At 47.6% G+C, this 24307-nt stretch overlaps 1 protein-coding gene and 1 long non-coding RNA gene across 6 annotated transcripts in view; one reads left to right on the top strand and one right to left on the bottom strand.

Annotated features, from left to right (window-relative positions):
* Fry (FRY microtubule binding protein) overlaps nucleotides 1-24307 on the top strand; it is a 394509-nt gene that overhangs the window by 119647 nt on the left and 250555 nt on the right. For 3 of the 4 annotated variants that reach the window (XM_076560829.1, XM_076560825.1, XM_076560826.1), the window contains exon 3: nucleotides 22205-22341. The exons of the other annotated variant lie outside the window; for it this stretch is intronic. In XM_076560829.1, coding sequence (XP_076416944.1) covers nucleotides 22272-22341 — 70 coding nt within the window. In that variant the 5' untranslated portion in view covers nucleotides 22205-22271. The remainder of the gene's footprint in view (nucleotides 1-22204; nucleotides 22342-24307) is intronic. 4 annotated transcript variants of the gene reach the window in all.
* On the bottom strand, nucleotides 709-22210 carry LOC121825268 (uncharacterized). Of its 2 annotated transcripts, XR_013047720.1 has the most exons (5): nucleotides 21600-22210; nucleotides 19919-20027; nucleotides 16895-18315; nucleotides 2397-2546; nucleotides 781-1250 (listed from the first exon to the last, which is right to left on the bottom strand). It is a non-coding gene; the product is annotated as an uncharacterized LOC121825268 (long non-coding RNA). The 2 variants fall into 2 exon arrangements; XR_013047719.1 differs by lacking the exon at nucleotides 21600-22210 and having other exon boundaries at nucleotides 709-1250; nucleotides 19919-21522.

Raw genomic sequence — 24307 nt, 5'->3', positions numbered from 1 at the left:
ACAACTGGTAAGTGGGTCTATTTTCTCCCCAGTTTACAGCTTTTAAGGGATATTATTAACATGGGAAGGGATCATGTTTAGTCATAACCACCTCAAACTATCTGCTAGCAGATACTGTTGTTGATAAAATTACAGTTTATAATTGCTCCTTACTCTATTGACAAGCCTGAATCCTGTTCTATCCTTCAAGCTCCCAAGGTATATTCTGATAAAGAACTGATTCCCTTTGTCTTAAGAAATGTTGTGTTTTCTATCTGACAGAAGTTCTCTGAGTTGTTTCCTGTGGAGGGAGGAGGGGCGGTACACCATTAATGCCAATCCTCAGGCGCCGGCTCCTCTCAAATTTGGCGTAGAATTGGCAAGCTTTTCTCCCAGGTGTGTGCAGCATCCCTCCTTAGCCAGAGGTATGGGAGCATTCTGACATACACTCTCTTAAATTTTGTAATTTATGGGTGTTTTGACTGCATGTATGTCTGTGTACCATATAGGTATCTGAAGCCCTCAGAGGCCAGAAGAGGGTGTCAGCTCCCCTGGAACTAGATGGTTGTGAACTGCCATGTAGGTGCTGGGAATTGAACCTGGATCCTCTGCAAGAGCAGCCAGTGACCTTAACTGCATCTCTCTAGGCCCTTGAGATACATTTATTTTGTGTGTGTGTGTGTGTGTGTGTGTGTGTGTGTGTGTGTGTGTGTTCAAGACAGGGTTTCTCTTTGTAGCCCTCACTGTTCTGGAACTATGTAGATCAGGCTGGCCTTGAACTCAGAGATCTACCTACCTATGCTTCCTGAGTGATGGGATTAAAGGTGTGCGTCTCCACTGCCTGATGAGATACATTCTTAATCATATAAAATAAATTATTTCCAGAGCACAGGCCAGGGGGGAATAAGTTTCTTGGCCTTAATTCTGCTTTATTTCTATGTGCCAGAGCTCCCCTTGTAGACCCCCTCTTTCCTCTGAGAATGTGGGTTACACAGTTGAGTTGAAACCACAGTAAATCAAAGCTGGTCACCTGGATCTCAGCGAAAGTCGTAGCGGCTGGCTCTGTGACAGAGTGACCTAGTTACCCAGAAGAACCTGCTGAGTGGCTCCACCTGGTAGCCGCAGGGACGACCAAGTGTCACTTCAGAAATGGACAAGGGGCCAGGGTGCTGTCCATCACCAGAGCGGCCAACCCACACTCAACAAGCCTTTAAAATGACCGCTGGTGAGAAGAAGTTGTCTTTCTTAAGCTCAGCGCCATCCTTTGTTTTCTGTGAAAGGAAAAAATTAAAATTACATTTGCCCCCAGCACCAGCATGTTCCCTACTTCAGAAATAGTCAGGGTTAGTAAGACCATCAAAGCAGGGTTAAAATTATTTTAGCTGCTGATATGTTTGTGACCTAGCATCGTTCTTTACTTCTCAATAAAATAGTTTTTAGCTGTACCTTTTGTTCAAATAATTTGTCTAACTGTACATCATGTTCTTCCTTGACCTTCATAAAATTTCATGAATGTCTGTGTGACTCAGCTCCTACTGAAACCTCCCTGTGTATACCTTAAAGTCTGAAATTACACCACAAAGTAATCGGTGTATAGAGTACTCACCTAAGATGAAGTTTCCTCTGTATATTCTTAGGACCTTTAAAAATGTTTAATGTATATGTGTGTGTTCCCCAGTGTGTGTCTGTGGACCACATACATTAGTACCAGCAGAAGCCACAAGAGGGCATTAGATTCCCCTGTAACTGGAATTACAGGTGGTGATGAGCAGCCAAGGGGGTGATGGGAACTGGACCCAGATCTGAAAGAGCAGCCTTGTGCTCTTAATTGCTGAGCCGTCTTTCTAGCCCCACAGATAAGGACAGCTATCCCAGTGAATACTCAGAATGCCAGCATGTGCCTGGAAAGACAATCTGATGAGCTGACATGTCCTCTTTTGCAAAGCTTCCCTAACTGCACAGTGACGCAGGTACAGACCAAGTCAGGCAGATATGGCATTGCCTTCAGTATTATAATTTTCCAAATCATCACCTAATTCCTCTTAACACCCCAAATAAAACAAGCCCAGCTTTTCTGAGGAAATGTAGAGAATATTAGTCTTGTGCAAAAACAGTTTCATTTCTCTGTCAAACGGATTCCAGACTTAACATCTTTAGACTTGAGTTTTTTTTATCAGTTGACAGTCAGGTGGGATCTGGGACAGTTCTTCATTGTTCAGGGAAACTCCACACCTGCAGAGTCTCAAGTAATTCCGCCACCTGCCTATGAAATGCCAATATGGCCTTTGTCCATCACGGAATGTCCAAACTCAAATCTGAAAAGGCTCACCCAGTGGGGAGCGCAGGCACAGACCACTGAGGATGCTAACAGATCTGACTCTGCTCTATCAAAGCGTGTGATTCTTATAGAAACTTACAGGGCAGACACATCATGCTGAGAGCGACCTTGTCTTGCTACTAGCCTGTAGCTTTGTGAAGCCAAGACCGCATCTTCCAGGAGGTTCAACACAATGTCAGGCCGTTAACGGCTGGTATGTGGACTGAAGAAAGTCTTCTAGGCATCTGCCCTAATTTCAAAAAAAAAAAAAAAAAAAAGATAACATTTTCATTGATAACACTCTCCATTGTCTGTGAGACCTCATCAGTAAGATGTTGATAAGAAACTCGTCATTACTGTATTGTACAAACCCAAACCAGACTAAACCAAAGAAGCCAACACCCTAGTGATCTGTGCCCACCTGGAGCCAGTTCTTAGTCGACATTTTGATAAATGTCATTTAAAATACAATGTGAGAAAGAAGATGCCAGCAACATTTTACACTGCAGCGTTTTCCTCATTTTAAAAAGTTCTTCAGGGGCTTGAAGAGGTGGCTCAGTGGTTAGGAGGGTCAGAGTCCAGTGGTTCCAGAGGACCTGAGACCAATTCCCGGCACTCACACCAGGCTCATGACCCCCTGTAATTCCAGCTCCTGGGGATCCTGCACTCTCATCTGGTGTCTGCGGGCACCCAAACGCTCTTGGTATACAGTCACACAAACACACACATAAACATAAGTAAAAATAAATCTTTAAATTTTTTTCTTCAATATTATAACACTATCAAGATCTTGGGTTCAGCTACACAGAAAAATCAATAAAGGGGGCCTATATCTCCAAGGATGTATTACCCATTTGGAGATATGTATCTAGAGCAATTGCAGTTAATCACCAAGTACCGTATGGAGTGATGATGTCATAAAAACAGAGTGAGACTCAGGAGGGTGGGGTAAGTCGCAAGGAGAGCCAGAGGCCTGTGGAATTTTAGCACTTGAGGGGTAGAATTTTAATGAGCACAGAGGAAGAAAATTAGTCAGAATTACTTTAAAAGATGTGATGTTAAGTGTCTGCTATATTTAAAAGAAATATTCTATTCAGAGGTTGTTTATTTTAAATTTTTGTCAGTAATAGACATTTTAACCAAAGGGTTCAAAGGCAAGGACTGGGTGAGAGAATGTTATCTTCTGATGTTTATTCTATCATTCTGCTGTTATGTTTTATGACTGACTTTTAAAAATTAAGATGTCATTTTGAATTATTATTATTATTATTATTATTATTTGAGACAGGGTTTCTCTGTGTAGCAGTCCTGGCTGTCTTGGAACTCACTCTGTAGCCCAGGCTGGCCTCGAACTCACAGAGATCCACTTGCCTCTGCCTCCCAAGTGCTGGGACTAAAGGCGTGCACCACTACACCCAGCTATTTTTAAATGTTTATGTGTGTTTCTGATCATGATTTGTGTTGTCTCCGTTCATCTGCTAGAACTGATGAGACCACAAAAAGGAGGCTGGTCCTGAGCCAAACTTGAACTGGAATAAGAAAAATAATCACCCATAGCCATGCTCCCTTCATCAGTAACCTGACTGATGAACCTCAATTTTCTCATCTTTAAAATGGGCACAGTGCCTCACTCATAAACAAACACACAGTATGTGGCTTGAGCTCAGTCATGGATGTAAGCGCCCATCACGGTGCACATGAAAGGTCTTTAATACGTATCTGCTCTGTCGATCAGCAGCTGAATATTAAGGCTCTGATTCTCAAGGTTTTTTGTTTGTTTGATGGTTTTGTTTTCTTTTTTGTTTTTTTTTCTTTCTTTCTTTCTCTCTCTCTCTCTCTCTCTCTCTCTCTCTCTCTCTCTCTCTTGTTTGTTTGGTTTTTTTTTTTTTTTGTTTTTTTTGGTTTTTCGAGACAGGGTTTCTCTGTAGTTTTGTGCCTTTCCTGGAACTCACTCTGTAGACCAGGCTGGCCTCGAACTCACAGAGATCCACCTGCCTCTGCCTCCCGAGTGCTGGGATTAAAGGCGTGCGCCACCACCGCCGCCGCCGCCCGGCTGTTTTCTGTTTCTTGTTTCTCTGGTTGGAGGGTTTTATTCTCTGCTACCTATTTTCCAACCAGTGTGCGAATCATTATGCAAGGGACATTCAAAGGCAAGGACTATCCTAGCCCATCGCAAAGGCAAGAGGCAGCATGGTGGAAACCATGGAGAAAAACATAAAGGTACTTTTTTTTTTTAATTAGGTTCAAATAAGTCATGGAACCATTACACCTTATAAAAAACGCATCTCACTGGGCAAGCATTTATTATGAGTGACCTGGAATTCACAAAATCTCAGCCTCTCCATCCATATAATAAGAATAATGTGCCCAGATCGTGTGACGAGGGCATGAAAGGTCCCCCATGCTCTTTCCCCCTCTGTCTCAGCTGCAGTCCAGACTTGCATGTATTGTTCATGCTCTATTTTCACACGGGCACGAGCTGCCGTACAGGGAGAGCAGCCCACTTGCTCCAGAGCGCAAGATTTCCAGCTGGTTAGTTGATGAGGTTGCGCTGGAATCCCAGTCAGACGTGGTTCCCACCACACGGATGTTGGCCGTTGCAACATGCCAGGGCACGCCTTTCCTTCAGACGCGGTTTCATGAAATGAATCAAGCGACGGTTTTGAAACCACTGAGCCGAACCAGGAGCGCTACCCACCGCGGTTCTCACAGCGTCTAGCGTCAGCTCTCCTGGAACTTCCGGTTTGATGATGAACTGAGCGTGCAAAGCAGATCCACTGTCTGCAGGTACTCCCTTTTAAAGGGACGTTTGTCCCGATCCCTTCATGCCCACACTGGAAACCTGGGACTTGGGTGGGAAAGGTGACAGCAGACATTCAGTGTAGCCTGCCCGTGAGTACTGCTCCTTGCTTCCTGCCATTCTGAATGTGTTTGATCATCATCGTCTGTTTTTCTGAGCAAGCTTTTCAGACTGGTTGCCACCCAATGTTAGTGTTTTCTTTGGTTCTACTGTGAGTGGCAACAGCCCTCCCTGAAGACATATTTTGTAGAGACAGCTAGAAGAAAAACACAGGTACTGTATGCAAACCTTGGCACGTGTTGGGTTGCCAAAGCTGCCATCTCAAATCTGTACGTAGTGTCTCTCTTGGCTAGTGACTGAATTTTAGCAAGTTGAAAATAAAGTTTATGGGAGCAGGTAAAATGTTTAACATCTGCCAAAGTGAATGATGAAGAAAAAGAAGTGTATTTATAGAGAATGTTTGTGCTGTTTAACGGCCTACACATCACTGTGCTTGGAATGTTGCATTTTAATTAAAAATTCATTAAATATTTGTTTATTATTTTATGTATATGGGTATTTTGTCTGCATATGTGTCTATGCACCAAATATGTACAATACCTGCAGAGGCCGGAAGAGGGTGTCGGATCCCCTGGAACTGGAGTTGCAGATGGCTGTAAGTGCCATGTAGGTACTGGGAATTGAACCCGGGGCCTCTGGAGGAGCCAGCCCCCAGTGCTCTTAACTACCGAGTGACCTCTCCAGCTGAGGTTACAGTCGTGACATTCGGATTGGAGCTCACATTTGCAAGGTGTGAAAGCAAGAGGGAGTCTCGCCCTGCGCTCCTCCTCCCGCATTCAAGGACAGGCCTGTGAGTTTGTCTGATTTGCTGGGATTGTCGTTGTTTGAAAACTGAATTCCTCTGAGGCAGGATACAAGCTCGTCTGCCAGTGAAGCCTGTGCCAAAAGGAACCTTCAGAATAACAACCATAAAACACATGAGACTCCTGTGAGATGCTGTTCTGTGAACACTGGCTTCCTTTAAGATCTATGGGCAGCCACAGGCACAGCCAAGATTCACCATCTGCCACTGCTCTCGGGAACGAGGATAAGGGGATGATGATAATTTTTAATATTATTAATTATTCATCATCAGGCATTTATTAAGACTGTACGGTCTTCTGCCCTTGGAGCTCATGCTGGGAAGTATGCAGACATAAAAGACTGTGCTGAAGCCAGATGTACAGCTCTTTAAACAGAAAAAAAAAAAGGATGAAGAGGAGAGGTTTTTAAGTAAACAACTTACAGGGTTGGAGAGATGGCTCAGCAGTTAAGAGCACTGGCTGCTCCTTTGGAGGACCCAGGTTCAATTCCCAGCACCTACAGGCAATTTATAGCAGCCTACAACTCCAGTTCCAGGAAATATGATGCCATCTTCTGGCCTCCACAGGTACTGCACACACACACACACACCCACACACACACACACACACAATTAAAAAAATATTTTTAAAAGAAAACATTGGATAAACTTAAAATTTATTTTTTGCTCTTGTATCAGGAGATGCAATGAATGTCTACTGCATTTAAGTCAGAGAAATGCAAAACAGATCCTCAAAGAGAACAAATGTTTAGAGAGAAATATTTGAATACAAACCTTTCTTATGAGGAATAGCTGTGTCATTTATCATCAAAGAAAATCCGATCAATAACATTTCAACTTGGAAAAGTGTTCTTGAGTTGGGTAGTGGTGGTGCACACCTTTAAATCCCAGCACTCGGGAGGCAGAGGCAGAGGCAGGTGGATCTCTGTGAGTTTGAGGCCAGCCTGGTCTACAGAGTGAGATCCAGGAGAGCCAGGACTACACAGAAAAATCCCTGTCATAAAAAAGAGAGAGAAAAAAGGGTCCTTGAAGTAAGCTAAATACCTGCCCACCGAGAATTAAGACACTCGTCCGTGGCATTGTTGTAAGCTCAAACACCTCCTTGATGTAAGATCCTGTCTTACATTAACCCACTCGGCATAGTCACTAGGCACTTACTGTGTGCCTGGTTCTGGAGTTGGCATCTAGCCAGAGGTAACAGACAACAGACAACAAATTCATTGACTAAGCATGCCTGCTTTCAGATGTCTCCATAAGAAGGCTTTCCTTCCCATTTTAATTTAAATAGCTCCTTAAAAGACCCTATTCTCAGTTCCTGTCACAATCTGGACATGGAGTTTCTTTCTTCTAGATAATTTTATTGTATGTGTATCAGTGTTTTTCCTGCATGTATGTATGTGCACCACACACATGCCTGGCGTCCATGGGTCCAGAGTAGGGCATCGGATTCCATGGAACTGGATAAGGGGTGATTATGAACCACTATGTGCGTGCTGGGAACCCAAACCTGAGTCCTCACAAGAGTAACCAGTGTTCTCACCCATGAGCCATCTCCCCAGCCCTCTGAGGCTGGAGTCTATGACCTCAGAATATGAATGGAGGGAGACCAAAAAACCAACCAAACAAACAAACAAAAAAGTGGATCGGCAGAAAAAGTGTCAAATCCAGTGTGAAGCCCGCAGCTCCAGAAGGGCCATTCTGACTGTCTAGAAGTTCATTGAGATGTACAGGCTTTTAAGTCCGACTGTTCTCACTGCGTAATGGTTTTCATTTGACAGTCCTTTACAATGAAGTTTTAATAAAAACTGATAATAACTAAATCAGTGAAAGCTGTCAGGAAGTGAACAGCACACACACACACACACACACACACACACACACACACACACACACACACATTTCCTGTGCTGGGAAGGGAATGGATACATCAGAAACCTAAGAGGTATCTGACTTTGAAGGGCGTGGCTCTGGTTGTGGTGTTGTTGTTGTTATTATTATTTTTAATTGTTTTCTGTTGTTGTTTTTGTAAGGAGGCGTGGTCACAACACGGTTTGCCGTGTCTTCTGAACTAAGGTATTGTCGTGTGTTTGACCTTGTGTCTCTAGAGCTCAGCCATCTGTTCGAGAGCCTGAAGGTTATTTGCTATATTTAGTGCCCTCCACCCTCCCCTCACTCTCCACTGTAACCAGAGTGAAACCTCTGCCCTCGTCCAGCTTGTGGGTGGGAACACCCAACAGGCCACAATAGCACCAGTGTCGTTGCAGAACTAATATTTACGTCCCCGCCATGCACCCAGCCAGAGGATTGGCCACGCTGTGCAAAGGGACACCCGTTAGAAACATTATCAGAGCAAAGCCGCCCCGGGGCCGTTTCCTGTGTCTCTCTTGAACTGAATGCTCCCCAGGCTGCTTCATTTGCTGCAAAGACCTTTCCAGTCATCTGCCTGGATCTTAAAAGGTCAAATCAAGTGTCTCTTTCATCAGGTTGGAGAAAGAAAGCTGTCTGGGGGCTTAGCCAGATGGAAGTCCATTTGCAAAACGCAGCTCGTGCGTTTTACACTGTGGAGGTTTCCAGAGGGGCCCAGCAGCTCCTTCTGTGTGGTCCTAGGCTGCAGTGAAGGCCCCATCCAGTCGCCCAGGCCAGCTTTGTGGTGACCACCCTCTGCCCTAGCTGCCCACCCTCCGCCCTGACCTCCCTGCTTTTGGGACCTGTCCGAATTCGCCACCCTCTCCCAGCCTGCCCTCACCAGCAGACCCACATCTGTTTTCTAGGGCACCCAATGTTTTGCAAAAGGCATCCCAGATCTCGGGCTGTGTGCACACACAATAACTTTTCCAGTCTAGGGTCATGTAGATAGATAGATAGATAGATAGATAGATAGATAGATAGATAGATATAGATGTAGATAGATATGTGTATATATGTACAAATAAATAAATAGTATATATGTGTGTATATACATATATATACTATTTATTTATTTATTCGTATTTTATGTACATTGATGTTTTGCCTGCACGTATGTAGCAGTATGTCTATGTGAGGAGGTCAGATCCCCTGGAACAGGAGTTACAGACAGTTGTGAGCTGCCATGTGGGTGCTGGGACTTGAACCTGGGTCCTCTGGAAGAGCAGCCAGTGCTCTTCATAGGCCTGAGTTTCTTAAACTTTGTATGCTCGAAACTCCTTTACACCTGAGAAACTTTTAAAACAACTTCAAGTATATAGGTATATAAAATAGCTGTATCAGTCAAGCCTTGGCTGACAAGACAGCATGAAGGAATTTATTTTAAAGCAGTGCTTTGATGAGCATCTCGTTTTACCAGTTTTAAAGAATACAGCAGATTTGCATGCTAATGAGATGGTCCTCTAGAAGAGCAACCAATGTTCTTAACTCGTATCAGGTGGCTCACAACTGCCTGGAACTCGAGCTCCTGGGCTCAGCCCCTTTAAGGAAAGTTAGGGGCTTCGGTGCCCAGCACGGAGCCAGGGTCACCTGTCAGTACCGGTGGCTCAGGAAGCCTCCCTCGGAACTGCTTGGTCTGTGCTAGACAACATATTGTTGTCAACTAAAATCTATGAGAAAAGAGTCTCTGGGCTTAGTCTGTCTCTCCTCTGTGTGTGTGTGTGTGTGGGGGGTGTGTGTGTGGGGGTGTGTGTGGGGGTGTGTGGGTGGGTGCGCGCGCGCGCGCATATGTGTACACATTGGTGCTTGTGGATACAGGCTTATTTTATGAAATCCAAAGAGGAGTTTAGGCAGATGTTTTAATGGAAGAGCTTGGGACCGTCCTGCTAGGCCCTCCTCTCAATCTACCCAAACAGCCTGTTCTGAGACATCCCACAGGTGCTGTTCTTCGCATCCCCCAAGGCAAGCGCAGGTTGTGGATACGGGCCCGCGTGGATGGAAAGAGCTCATGCCCTTGCAGATTTCCCCACACCTGCATTTCTTCACTCGGGAGCTCTCCCTAGGTAGTGGGTCATGGGATAAAGCAAGAAGTGGGTTCCCCTCCTGGGAACCTCCAGGCTTGTTTCGGTGTTTTAGGTTGCCTCGGGCATGCCTGGGCATTGCCCGTCCTCAGAAATGACAGTTATTTTTGTTGTTGGTGGTGCTGCTGTTTGTTTTTTCCTAGTTACACTGAAAACAGTTCACTCTTTTCCCAGGATTTCTGTGTGCCAGGGGCGATAGGGCCACCTGGGTAGGAACAGAGTGTGCAAAGGGGTTGGGCGTGGCTGGTGCCATTCCAGAATGGCCCTGGTTGTCCACCATCCTGCTGGATTCCACAGAGGACACCGCAGACTTGTAGGTGAAGACTAGGAACCACCCAGGGGCTGGGGAGATGGCTCAGATAACTGGCTGCTCTTCCAGAGGACCCAGTTTTCCCCTGGCAGTGTTCACACAGCAGCTCACAACCGGTTCTGGGGGATCTGATGCCGTCTTCCGGCCTCCACGGGCTCTGTACACATATGGTGCAGAGACTCCACGTTCCACGACCTCAGACTCTCCGTCTACGAAACTCAAAAATGCTTCAGACCTTCCTGCAGCAGGAAGGTGTACTAACTCGCTGGCTGAGAATTGACAAGGAAAGCATCCGTTGGGGATGTTTTCAATGCCCAGCTGGATGGTTTGAGATGGTTTGTTCCAGTAAGGCTGGGTCTTCCCCGTTTCCAGTGTCAGGAGAACATTCTGGAACTTCACAGTCCCGTCTTCCTCATTTCCAAGGGTTGCATATGGGCGTTTAAGGCAAGTTTAGATTTCAAAATTAGCTTTGGAAATCTCCGTCTGTTGGGTCAACATTTTAATAATAACGTATCCCTTTCTGCTGGGCAGTGTTTTAAGCACTTGGTTTATACGAAATAACTCACTGCTCTATTGTTTCTGTAGATCTATGGGAAACTCACTTGAATGATGCACCCCAAAACAAATATAATTTATGCATTTAGGGTATTGAGAAAGAAGCTGCTGTAGCCACTACTTTGGGGCTCACCTGCAAACTACACCTTATAATTGCATATTAATAATTACTTACTTGCCGGGCAGTGGTGGCGCACGCCTTTAATCCCGGCACTCAGGAGGCAGAGCCAGGCGGATCTCTGTGAGTTTGAGGCCAGCCTGATCTACAGAGTGAGATCCAGGACAGGTATCAAAAACTACAGAGAACCCTGTCTTGAAAAACAAAACAAAACAAAATTACTTCTCAACTAGCATGTTCTAGACTCTAGCATGTGTTCTACCCTAGATGGTGGTAATTCAGAAATGAGGGGGCCCAGTGTTTCGCTTTCTTGTGAAGAGCGTACAGTTCACTGGGGAGACAGAAGACTGAGTTCTGCCCTGTGCCTGATGCTTCTGTCCTCCGCTTCTTCCCATGATAACCCCCAACCCCTGCCCCTTGGCTCCTGCACCCGTCATCTTTCTCACCCATCTGACAGTCTGGAGCAAGGGCATCCCTCTTGGAAGAACAGCCCGTCTTCGGTGCGGTTTGTAAGATCCCATTGTTCTTAAACATCTAGAAGGAAAGGGAAACATCCACATGTGTCAGCTGTGTCTCTTGGGCTGTCTTGATTAGCCTCATGGTAATACTGTGATGGGGAAGCTTGTTCCCATTGTACAGACAGATAAACCAAGCCCAGAAAGTGTCAGAGAGTTCTGAGTCCACGCCAGGACCAGCACCAGAAGCCACCTTGCTCTCCTGCCAGAGCAGCCAACAGCTGCTGTTATTCAACATCTGGACTCTCACAGGACAGATCCCGCTGGAGGTGTGGACTTTGGCCTGGCTTTGGATCTTGGTTCTCCTCTGTGGTGTGGCAGGCACGCATCTTTGTCTTGGAGCCTGACACAAGGTGTTTTTGCCACTAGGTGGAGATGGAGCCGCACCTCCTGGGCAGGATGCAAATCGGAAGGCGCCTGGGGTCCAGCCTTCCCCAGAAATAAGTACCTTGGTGAGGTGAAGTTACACACTTGTCCGTGTCAGAGTGGCATGTCAGCAGCTCGTGTGTTCACGAGGCCACACAACCGCCACCTTGCTCTGCTCTCACATAGTTCTATCATTCCAGAAAGAAACCCCCTGACTATAAGCCACACCCCCCCCCCCGACACCCTTCCTGGTCGCCTTGGCAACAGCCAGTCAGCACCGTGTCTCAGTACCCTCACCTCGTCTGTATACTTCCTATAAATGAGTTCATAGAATCCGTGACAATGCTAGCAAGTTTTTGTCCACCTGGCACAAACCCAATACTTGGGAAGAGAGAAGCTCGCCTCCATCACACTGGCCTGTGAGCGTCTGTGGGGGCATCTAATTAATTGCTGATGGGTGTGAGAGGGCCATCCAATGTGGGCACTGTATCTTTGGGTGGGTGGGCCTGGGCTACATGAGGAAGGAAGCTGAGCAGGCCAGTAACTGTTCCTCCACGGCCTCTGCTTCAGTTCCTGCCTCCGGCCAGGTTCTCCAATGCTCCAGGGCCAGAGACGGGCAGATCCCTGGCGTTCATTGGCCAGCCAGCAGGCTCAACCAGTGAACTCCGTGTTCAGTGAGAGACCCTGTCTCAGAAAATAAAGTGGAAGGCCGTGGAGGAGGACACCTCTGGCTTCCTTACATGTGCACACACATGCATGCACACAAACACAGCCACAGACCACCCCACCCCACCCCACACACCCCCACGCAAAGGTTTACAGTGCAAAAACAGTTAGGAACCTCCTAGAATTGGTCTGTCAAAGAAAAGGCGCCACTAGCCGCTGATGAATGCTGTACTCTTGGACTGCGGTGTACAGGCGCCATGAGAGGCACAGTGTATTTCAAATATTTAATGCTAAGGAAGAATACTAAATGTCACGCTAATAATTTGTGTACCTGTCGCATGCTGGAATCGTGATGTTGGGGCATGCTGGGCTAAAGAAAGCATGGCATTGACGTTTCCCACTTGTGTTTAGCAGTTTGCCTGTAGTTGCTTGGATTTTAGAGTGGCATCCGCTGCTACGTTGGGCATCGCTGGCCTCACATTGGGGCTCAGGGCCAATTTGAGTGGTATCCCATGACTAACAGTCATTGCTGCTAAAACTACTGCTGTGTCCTAAAAAAAAAAAAAATTACGGTGGCTCCATAATTTGTTTCCTCATTAGAAACAGTAGAGTAAAAGCCAATGGAGAGAGGATGTGCTGTGTTCATCACAGGCTCACCTTGCGATTCATAACCATGTCATTATGAGAAAGGCTCGCTGTGGGATCTTCCTCCTGAAAGTCCAGGCACGGGCCACATCCACGACCCTAACCCTTAGTCCTCAGCTTCTGGGCGTTTTAACGAACACAGTATGCACCGTGTGAAGAGTGACGTGCAGAGAGACAGGCTGATAGGCCAGGCTGGTGTCCAAACAGAATTTCAAAGGGGGAAAAAAAGAGCTAATTGGGGAGAAAGGGAGGTGGAAAATAGTCTGGAGGCAGGGTGGAGCATCTCTCCGGCTGCGGTCCCACCCAGCCTGTATTTATCCAGGGGCGGGGATGGCATTTGGGGAAAATTCAGGCAAACCACTAGCACATTCCTGGAGTTGGTGGATGGCCATTTACAGAGCAGGACACCCCCAGTCTGTCCCTAGACTCAACACTGAAGGTCCAACAGGCTGGTGCCGTGACCAGGAAGGTGTCGAAGGGAACGGACCCTCTGCTCTCTTCCACGGCGGCTCTCTTGCCCTGGTGGAACACCGAGTGTCGCGTACTGGCATCCTGGGAGTGCCAGCCTTCCCAGCCAGGTCTCTCCTTTGAGACGGGGAAGCAACTTCATGTAAAGGGCAGCTAGGGGAGCATTTTGCGCATTTCATAGAAGAGAAAGAAGAGCTCAAATCTGTAGGTAGATAACTGTAGCTTGTAGGGTGGGATCTGCCCCTGAAGTGGGGTTTCCTTCTGGTTAATGCCACTGAGGGCTAGAGTCGTGTCCGCCCACCCCACCCCACCCCCGCATTTCCTCAGGCTTCTCCTGGTGACCTCACCCAGCCTGCCTGTCTGCAAAGCCCATTACTCTCACGTCCCCTCAGACTGTGTCGCTGAGCTTGGCAGTTGGAACCTCTCTCCCCACCAGCCTCTGAGCTGAGCAGCCTTCCCTGGTCCGGTTTCTGACGGCCCCACCCTCCTACACAAAGCGGGGACTGTTACTCACATAGGTTGGCCATGTCCCACCCTTTCTGAAAACATGCCGTCCAAGACTCTCTGTCCTACAGGGCTGAGTTGTCAGTGACATACACTCTCCAGTGCGTCTGAACCCTGCCTACAGTGGAGAGGCTGAAACCCACTCTCCTCCAGCTCGGCACCCCCGTCCTACAAGGTGGGGCCTGGGGTTCAGCACCAGGAAGCTGTGTGGAGACTGAAGAAGAAGTCACAGTGCTTAGAGAGGTGGACATGGCTCTTCAAAGTGTCAGTTCCAGGGGTCATGATGCTGTCTGCGCGTTCGGTTCCCTCAGCCCCACTGTCCTTCAGCTCCACGAGGACAACCAGGCTTCAGCCATTTCTACCTACCCTGGGTTTATCGCAATTCCTTGGTATCTAGTTCTATCCTTTCCTCTAAGCCGAACAGAGCGCTCTCACATCGCCTTGTTCATTTCGAGGTAGACCACTTGCTTGCTTCAATATTGATTTATCTTTCTTACCAACCCCCCAATTTTGCAGTTCGAGGGCCAGCTTCTCCTGCCAGCCGGTGTGTGCCTTCATGGATACCTTGAACATTTGCCTTATCCGAAACGCATCGAGAATGTGGACTTGTTGCCAGAAATTAAGTCCTGTAATTTATCACTCAATGTGCGGTTTTCCTCTTGTTCTGGTTCCCCCCACCCCCACCCCCAGATATGGAAAACTCAAATGTCAGCACAGAAACAGTGGAATGGTCTTAGAGAAATAATTTGCCCAGGATCATAGCACCAGGTCCAAATGAGAGGCAGAGGAAGACTTTCTAATCCCTGTTTTTTTGTTTTTATTTATTTATTTATTTATTTATTTATTTATTTATTTATTTATTTATTTATTTATTTATTGTTTGAGACAAGGTTTCTCTGTGTTGCTTTGCGCCTTTCCTGGAACTCACTCTGGAGACCAGGCTGGCCTCGAACTCACAGAGATCTGCCTGGCTCTGCCTCCCGAGTGCTGGGATTAAAGGCGCGCGCCACCACCGCCTGGTCCTAATCCCTGGTTTTAAAGGCTTTGTTCCTAGCACTGTAAACATGCAATCACTTGCAGAAGGGAGGCGTCACAGTGTATGTGAAGTGTGAGTATGACATCAGTTCCTTTCTGTCGCTGTGAGAAAACACCATGGCCAGAAGCATCTTAGGAAACGGTTTATTTTGGCTTAGGGTTCCCAAAGGTTAGTTCCCGTGATGGAGGTACAGCATGGCAGCAGGTGGCTGGAGCAAGAAGCTGGCTGAAGACATCTGAAGCCACAACAGGTAACAGAGAATGAACTGGAAGCAGGCAGGGCTAGGTACACACACTGGTGTGTAAAAGCATAGACTCGACTTTGGCACATGGTGCCCTACCTACTCCCTGTTTCTGATTCATAGATTCTGGATATCTTTTTTTTTAAGGTCCTAATTGGGTGTCTGGAGCAGGGTCTGCGGAGAGGCCCAATTCTCCTTTCCTAGGACGGAAGCCCGAGATAGCTGGTACCATACATAGTTCTCGGTTATTTTATTGCTGTTCCTCGGCCAGTCCAAGAGGTGCCCAGCCGCTGCGTCTCGGGTTCAGCGTCGCCTCTGTGATACGACGTAGCCTGAGGCGGTTAAGTGCTCAACGACTGTCCCTTGTCACCCTGGGTAGCAGTGGAGGACTGGTCCCCGTGCCCACAGGAAATGAGATGGGTCACCCTTTCCCTCCTTCCGCCGTCCTTTCTCGGGGTCTTTATTGCCTTATGAGTAGAGAGACTTCCCTGGGCACGAGCCCCACATCGAGCCCCACATCTACCCCACATCTACCCCACATCTACCCCACATCTACCCCACATCTAGCCCCACATCTACCCCACATCTACCCCACATCGAGCCCACATCTAGCCCACATCTACCCCACATCGAGCCCCACATCTAGCCCCACATCTAGCCCCACATCGAGCCCCACATCGAGCCCCACATCGAGCCCCACATCTACCCCACATCGAGCCCCACATCTAGCCCATTCATCCCGTGCCCCATCTCCCTGTAAAAACCCTTTGCAGAGGAGCTGGGTAAAGAGGGATTTCAAACTGGGCTCTGCTGCTATTTTTAAAATGAAAACCATTTCAGGAAACATGATTTTCCTTGTTTGTGTCTGAATCTACTCAACAACAAACTCTGCCTTAATGAAATTCTGTTGCATTCAGAAAAGTTAAGTGTATTTCAATTCACTGGAGGAAAAAAAAAAACAAAACACTATTCGCAGTGGGGAGGAGTGAAACCAGTGTTTTCGACGCTCACAGATCGAGCTCCGCGCGGCTTTGTGCCTGACAGGTGGGGTTTTCAGGGGCAGGTCCCCACTTCTGACGCTGACCCTGTAGCCACCTACGGATGCTTTCACAGGTTCCCCTAGTTAAAGTCTCTTAACTCGATGGATCAGCAAACGCTGCATTTAAAATAGGTCAGAGAAAAGTTTACCAGTCATTCCAACACTTGATTCTTAGGCTATCTCTTTGTGGGGCTTTTCTTTCCCTCAGGTAAAGGGAAACGATGGCTTGGGCATATGGCTCAGTTGGGGAGCACATGCCCGACACGCCCCAGGCTGTAAGTTTGATCCCCAGTACTGCAAAATGATGGGGGGTGGGGGCGGGAAATGAAATCGGACCTTGTTGTCACTGAGATCAGCTCATGCTATTTTAACTCAATCTAGGTGATGCTTAATTGGCCATATAATAGATTTGTGGTTGTTTGTTTGTTTGTTTGGTTTTGAAGATAGGGTTTCTCTGTATATGTAGCCCTGGCTGCCATGAACTCACTCTGTAGACCAGGCTGGCCTTGAACCCGGAGATTGCCTGCCTCTGCCTCCCCAGTGCTGGAGTTAAAGGCGTGCGCCGCCGCCGCCGCCGCCGCCGCCGCCGCCGCCGCCGCCGCCGCCACCACCACCCGGCTAAGAACAGATGATTTTTAAAGAATACATTTACTTAATGATCTACGAGTATGTTTGGAGGTCAGGCATCAACTTACTTACAGGAGCTGATTCCTTCCTTCCACCCTGTCCGTGGGTTCTGGGATTGGATCTCGGGTTACCAGGCTTAGGGGCAAGCATCCTTACTCACTGCACCTTGCTGCCGGCCCCTCAGAGCAGTGACTGCGTGATGTATAATCATGAGACCATAGCATGCATCAGACTTCTTTGGATTTGACCCTGCTGACCAAAAACTGATAGGGTGGCGTTTGTTTTTGTTCTGTGGGTTGCTTTCGAAGCAATCTCTCCTCCGCCCAACTCTGTGACAGTGACCGCTCGTGGTACCCACCCGCGCCTGTCCACAGGGAAAGGCAGCACACTCCACCCCGACCCAGTCACCTCAGCCCGATGCTCGGAACCCACTGGGTAATGGTTTCTGAGGTAGGCAAGCAGCCAGATGGCCAAGCTTTGTTCTCCAGGTTGACTTTTTTAAGACCACATATTTTAGCCTCAAGAAATTGTCCAAAATGCTAGGAAAGCATAAATAAAATAGGAATTAAACTACAAACTCACTATACTTTCGTTACATTTATTTTAGTGTGTGTGTGTGTGTGTGTGTGTGTGTGTGTGTGTGTGTGTGTGTGTGTGTAAATCAGAAAACAACTTGTGAGACGTGGTTCTCCCACCACATGGGTCCCAGGAATCAAACTCAGGTTGCCAGCCTGGTGACAGTCACCTTTACCAGCGGAGCTGACTTGCTGGCCCCTCCTTATGCTTCTGTTAACACACCTGCCTCTAGAGGCAGCATGACACCTTCAGTGTCCACTTGCCCCTAAGATGTCTCCTGCCTGAGGACCGAGTACTGGGGGACAGCTATTGTGGAGGGGAGAAGCAGACGGCCGTAACGGGGGTGAATGCTGGAGAGCAGGAAGTGGCATCCCTTCTGAGACTTAGTCCAAGTACCCTCTGCTTCCCTTGTCCTGCACCGTCCCTCAGTGGGGACCCTGGGGACATATTGACCACTCCCTTCTCTCTCAAAAAGCTGAGTACTGCTTCCTTCTGTGCCGCCCAGCACCCCACCTGCCCATACCTGTGTCTTCATCGTAAGATAGACGCTCTGCCCCTGGACTGAGTCCCCGGCCCATGCCATCCTACAGCAGGGTGGGCAAAGCCCTTTCTACCCTTGACCTGGAGAGCAGAGTCCGGTGGCTGGATTTTCTCTGCAGTCGTCTGAGCTCCACTCGGGGTCATGAGTCCCCGTAGAGACACAACCTGTACAGCAAATCAGATTACTGTGAAAAATGGTGGCATCTTTCTCTCGGCTCTTCAGGGGACCGCAAAGCCCGGGGGAGCAATTCTTCATCCAGGAAAAAGGCGAGGACGTGGGCAATGACTAGGCGGTGAGCTATCAGGGATGTTCTGGACATCTCTTCCTGAACTTTCTCTAGGGAAGGTGATCACTTTACAACTGAAAGTGATGAGATGATGGTAATAACTTAATAACAAATGGCAGTGCAAGCCAGACGTCCATTGTATCAGCTCTGTGACTCTCACCTGAGGCTTCTTTAAGCCTCAACTTTCTCATCTAGAAAATGGACTGCTCATAGTCCCCATCTTGCAGGGTTGAAGTGAGGATTAAATATGATTTTTAAACATGTAATTTAGCACAGAATTTGTGTCCCGTGAATGTAAACGGTCTCGTCAATGGCTAGCCTGTGTCTCAGGCTACTTTCTGCCCCCCCCTCTCCCCCCCCTCTACTCTCCCACCCCACCCCCTCCACACTCTCCTGCCCACTCCAATCTTTGATGCCATTGCTGGCTGCCCTCCACCTCGCTCTCATCTCTCTCAGCCCCCAGCGTCTGTTCACCGTCTAGTCTCCGAGACTTCTAAGCACCCGACCCAGCCTTCACTTTTCGGAATATGAGAGCTGAGATAGCTAGAGGTCATCTGAAATGACAATGGAAGCCAGGAAGCCAGCCAGGGACACATTCTGATTTTATTGTTTTACTTCAAAGCACCTTTGTCTAGGCGCCTACGGTCTTTTGTTTGGTTTTTTAATAAGCCATTTCCCCGAGAGCAAGGTGACAGAGGGTGGCCGTTCTGTCCCGGCTTGTAGCAGGGTTTCACTCCCTTTGATTCACCAGCCTGTGAGCAGATCCAAGGCCTCTTCTGCTCGCTTAGGATCGATATCCTCTTTTTAAAAAGTTATTTATTTGTATTTTATGTGCACTGGTGTTCTGCCTGCGTGTATGTCTGTGTGAGGGTGTCGGGTCTCCTGGAACTGGACTTACAGACAGTTGTGAGCTGCCATGTGGGTGCTGGGAACTGAACCCCGGGTCCTCACGAAGAGCAATCAGTGCTCTTAACCACTGAGCCATCTCTCCAGCACGATATAGATCCTCTTTAAAGGTACTAAAGTAAATAATTGGGGCCTGATAAAAAACAGCCCATTCACTCTTCACGGGGAATATTAAATGCTATTATTTTTTCTTCTAAATAGTTCTAAGTTTTTATCATTAGTGTCCTTTGAAATACATATGAGTGGAATTCCTGATTAGGTAGTATGTTCATAGTACCACTGAAAACTTTTTTAAAAATCAATTGGGATTTTTCTAAACAATTTATTTGTTTCTACTTTATGTGTACTGAGGTGTGTTTTGCCCACATGCTTATCTGTAAACCATGCATGCAGTACCTATAGAGACCAGAAGAGGGCATTGCACCCTGGAACCCAAGTAACAGATGGTTGTGAACTGCCACGTGGGGACTGGAGACTGTACCTGGGTCCTCGGGAAGAACAGCTCGGCCACCTCTCAAGTCCCAAATTAAATTTTAAAAATGTGTATATTTAAGGCTGGATGTGGTGGTGCACACCTTTAATCCCAGCACTCCAGAGGCAGAGGCAGATGCATCTTCTGTGTGTTCAAGGCCAGCCTGGTCTACATCGTGAGTTCCAGGACAGCCAGGGAGACGTAGAGAGACCCTGTCTCAAAACAAACAAACAAACATTTACAGCGGCAATATACAGGAGTGTGTTTGCTTGTTACAACGACCCCAGCCTGCTGTTCCTCCATAACTACGATTGGTGTTCAAAAACAACATCGCCTCTAATTCACAGAAATGGTTTTACCTCAGAAAAAGCGAGTTCAGTATAATAAAAGCAATGAGTAAAATGATAAGGTAGTTCAGTAAGTACTAAAATGTGACAGTGTGCCATGTGCAGGAGACTGGGTTGACCTTTTCTCATAAGGTCATTTATTCTTTCCACAGCCACAGGAAGTGGGTGCCCTGTTTATGCCCGCCATGTCGACGAGGAACTCAGGGTTGGCAAAGTTAATCATTTTCCTCAGGCTACAGTGCTGGAGAGCTGGTTCCAGGTGGGAACAGGGACCTGGTGGGATTCCGTGTAGCATTTCCTCAGTGTAGCATTTCCTCAGTACCCCTGTGGCCTGTTCATCCCCTGCCCTGTAACATGGGGAAAGTGCCAACCCAGTCATTAATGGATATTTTTGAAGGAAAGCCTTCCGATCCTGTTTTACATAGAGCCCATACGTTCTCTGGAGCTGATAAAAGAAAATGAGCTCATCCCTAAAGTATGCATATGAATTAGCAGGACCTCGGGCCTGATGACTGACTTCGGGAGGCTAAAACCCTGCCAGCTGAGTTGGGTTTGAGAGTGATTAAGTGCCCGCCTCCCCATAATGTGGATGGTTTGCAAATGTTCTGATAAACCAGGGCATTTCTAGAAGTGCCATTTAGTTTGATTTTTGGAAGTTCTTTGCCTAAAATCTAAAAATTATATTGTCACCTTTCCTTTCATTTCTCAAATGAGTTAATAAACCAGGAAGTCTGGTCGTGTTGGGTTGTGGGGTGGAGTTTGCACATTTGTGTGTGTGTGTGTGTGTGTGTGTGTGTGTGTGTGTGTGTGTGTGTGTAGGGGCTTAAATAATTATTACATAGTCATTCTATTGGAAACTCTCAATCATAAATATACTAGGGAGAGGAGGACCCAGTGCCTTACGAGATGACGGTCGAACGTCACCCTGATGGAGCCTAACCAGTCATTATTAAAATACAATACTCTTATTTAATCCTCCCACCGAGCGTAATAATAACGTGAAACAAAGCTGACTGGAATCGGGACATGATAGCAAGGATTCATGAAGGAGAAGGCAGGGTCCTGATGCCTTTGCGTCCTAGCTTCCCCCTGCTTATGAAATTAGGTGTATTGGGCTGTGTGAGTCTAAGAAATGACGGCATGAAGAACCCGGTCCATGGTGGAATCCGGGCGTTCCACAGACAAGCCGATTAAGCTGGTGTGCCTTCCCTTCCGGGGCACGCGTTGGAGCTCCGGTACCCCTCAAAAAAGCCTGCATTGCCCAAAATGCAGATTCCCGTCTGCTCATCACAGAGCGGGGAGGAAAGGCCAAGCAGACGTCTGGCTTCTCTGTTGCAGCGAGGCTGACGGATCACCCCCCCCCCCCGCCCCGACACACACACACACACCCCTCCCCAAACGCTGCTGCATCCAAATGCAAGGGTGCAGCTGGCTTACCGCAGAGTGCCGCAGTTGAGTGTCTTCGGGGACAGACACTGGGGGGGAATCGCAGCCCGAGCACACCCGGGCCGCCGCCTGCCAACCTTTCTGCCCTGAGAAGCCAGCCCCCAGGCAGCTGGCCAATTTCTCGTCCCCGATCCCTGGGGCTGGGGCTGCGAGGTGGAGGCTGGGTGGGTGCTCAGGTTGAGAAAGGCAGGGGCTGGGGGCGGGGCTTCAGCCCATCCCTCGGCAGGAGGCTGCAGGGTGGGCAGCCAGGAGGCCCAGACGGCCTGCCCGCCCCGGCAGGCTCGGCAGCTCCCGGTGCAGGTGGGGACGTCTTGCTGCCGTACCTGGCTGTGGCGGAGCATGTGGGCGGCCGGAGGGAGGCAGGCGGGGCCGCAGGCATTGCCGCTTATGTCAGCTCTGAAATGAAAGCCGCCGAGGCCTCTGCCTCCGAAGGCTTGCAAGGGAGATCGGCACCCAGCAAATAAGAAGCCAGCCCTGGCCCCCGGAGGAGGAGGAGGAAGAGGGGGAGAGGCTGAGCATCCCTCTCCCGGTGTCCTTTAAATGAGGAGCGTGCCTCTTTGCTTCTGACCCTCGCTTACATCACTAACCTGTGACAGGCACATCTCCACGCCCGGTACCTGCTCCTCCAACAGCAGCTTCCAGTCCTCTTTGTATGCGGCAGACATGGCCAGCCAGCAGGATTCCGGCTTCTTTGAAATCAGTATCAAATATTTACTGAAATCCTGGAGTAACGGTGAGTAATAATAGAAAATAAGCTTTTTGTTGTTTTGTTTTTCTGGGTGCTGCTAAGGTTGAAGAAATCAGATCTCAACCGGACACATATGTTTGTGAGCTAAGGAAGTTTCTCTCTCTCTCTCTCTCTCTCTCTCTCTCTCTCTCTCTCTCTCTCTCTCTCTCTCTCTCTCTCTCTCTCTCCTTCCATCTGTTGTGGAAATCAAAACGTCAGAGTCTGAACTAGCCTTGCTCAACTTCGAAGGCTGCAGTAGAATTATAGTAGATTTTGTTTGCTTAAAATTTCCAGAGATACGGCCCTTCAGACTCCAGGGAGGGCAGGTTCGGCATTCCAGGCTACACTGCCTGCCTGGTGTTTATTTGGTTTGTTCAGGCTTTATCTAAATATTTTGTGAAGTGCAGTTTCATCGAAGGGGTGTGGCAGGGTGGTGAGTACTTTGGAATTGTTTTATTAGGGTATTGTCTGAAGAGAGACAACTACTTCGGAGTCCAAAACCTAAGGCTCATCTTTGCCAGGCATAGACTCATCTGCAGATCCTTCTGATCTTTCCCTGGTCCCCGTGGACGATGTTCAGAATGCTATCTACTGCTAGCATTTCTGGAGATCCCAATTGCTCTAGTCCAAACACGCTTCTCTGAAATGTAAACAAGTACAGTTCTGACCCAAATGGTTCCTTAGACTGTAAGAATATCATGGTTCTGAAGTTGCGTTTCTGACCTATATAAATTTTTTTTTTAATCAATTCACTCTTTCAAAAAGACAACCTCCTGGGTCTGGGTAAAAATCAGAGCGAGGCCTCCGGCTGCTCTGGAGTATCCTGTGTGTTTCTGCACAGTTTAAAAGCAGAGCCTGCCCCAGCACCAGCTTTTGGACTTATTTTATACAAAAAGACTGCCGGGTCTTACTGATGTTTCACTGTTTCAAATTAAATTTTTTTCCTAAAAATTATTTTCCATATTTGATTAGGTATATTTTAATTAATCTGCCTGGACTCTTGAGGGGTGACGAATGTCTCCTCCTCTGATGATCTGTAGCCAAAAATTGTTTTTATGTAAACAAACCTCGGCAGGGGAACTTGAGCTGGACTGTTTGGAGAAGAGTGAAATACTGCTTGAGGGTATTTGGGGGGGTGCATCTCGGAATGACATCCCCAGAAGCCATTTTCCCTGGGTCACTGAGACCCACTATGCACCAGGGGCTTGTCTGGAGTATTTCTGTACAAGTGGGAGGCCATTTGGGAGCAATAGTGCTGTGTTGTCGAAGCCATAAATCATTTAACTTGGGTTCATTTTCTGTATCCCCCACACTCACAGATGAATCTTCCTTTGTCTGTCTACCCTTTGATTAGTGAAAAGAATTTGACAGACTGGACACTGTAGAGAGCAGTTTGTCTCGATGGAAAAAACAAGACAAAAGCAAACAAACAAAAATACCTCACAAGTTTGATATCAATCTGTGCATTTTAAACTCCTTTTGGTTATTCCAAAGCCTGTTTCCTTCTATGAGTTTTTGCCATGCCTTGATGGAAAATGATGCTGTGATAGCACCTGAAGGGATTTCTTTCAAACCCTCTTGTCTGTCTTCAAATGACTCTAGACAGAATAGATAATTGCTTCATCTCCTTATTTTTCCCTGTATCCCCACACCAGGAAATGGTTCAAAATTATTGTTCATCTCAACTTGCAGAGTATCTGTGACTCGATTTCAGTGTCTCCCAGTTTATTCAGCAAAGGTTTGCTGAGTTCCTTAACACTTGCCAGGCTGTGGGGTGTGTGAAAGAGACGGCCCCGACCACGTGTCCTGATTCCTTCATTTCAGGACAATGAAGTTGGTAATGTTCTTGGGAGTCGGGCGGTTCTGGATGGTTTATACCCCTTTCTTAAAAGAGGAAAGGGAAATACACTCACTGCCTTCTCCCCCCCTGGAGCTTGTCACAACATTGACCTGTGTACAGCCTGGCGTGGTT

The sequence above is a fragment of the Peromyscus maniculatus genome, chromosome 23 (genome assembly GCF_049852395.1).
Source record: "Peromyscus maniculatus bairdii isolate BWxNUB_F1_BW_parent chromosome 23, HU_Pman_BW_mat_3.1, whole genome shotgun sequence".
Taxonomy (NCBI): domain Eukaryota; kingdom Metazoa; phylum Chordata; class Mammalia; order Rodentia; family Cricetidae; genus Peromyscus; species Peromyscus maniculatus.
This window is presented reverse-complemented; position numbering and strand designations above follow the sequence as displayed.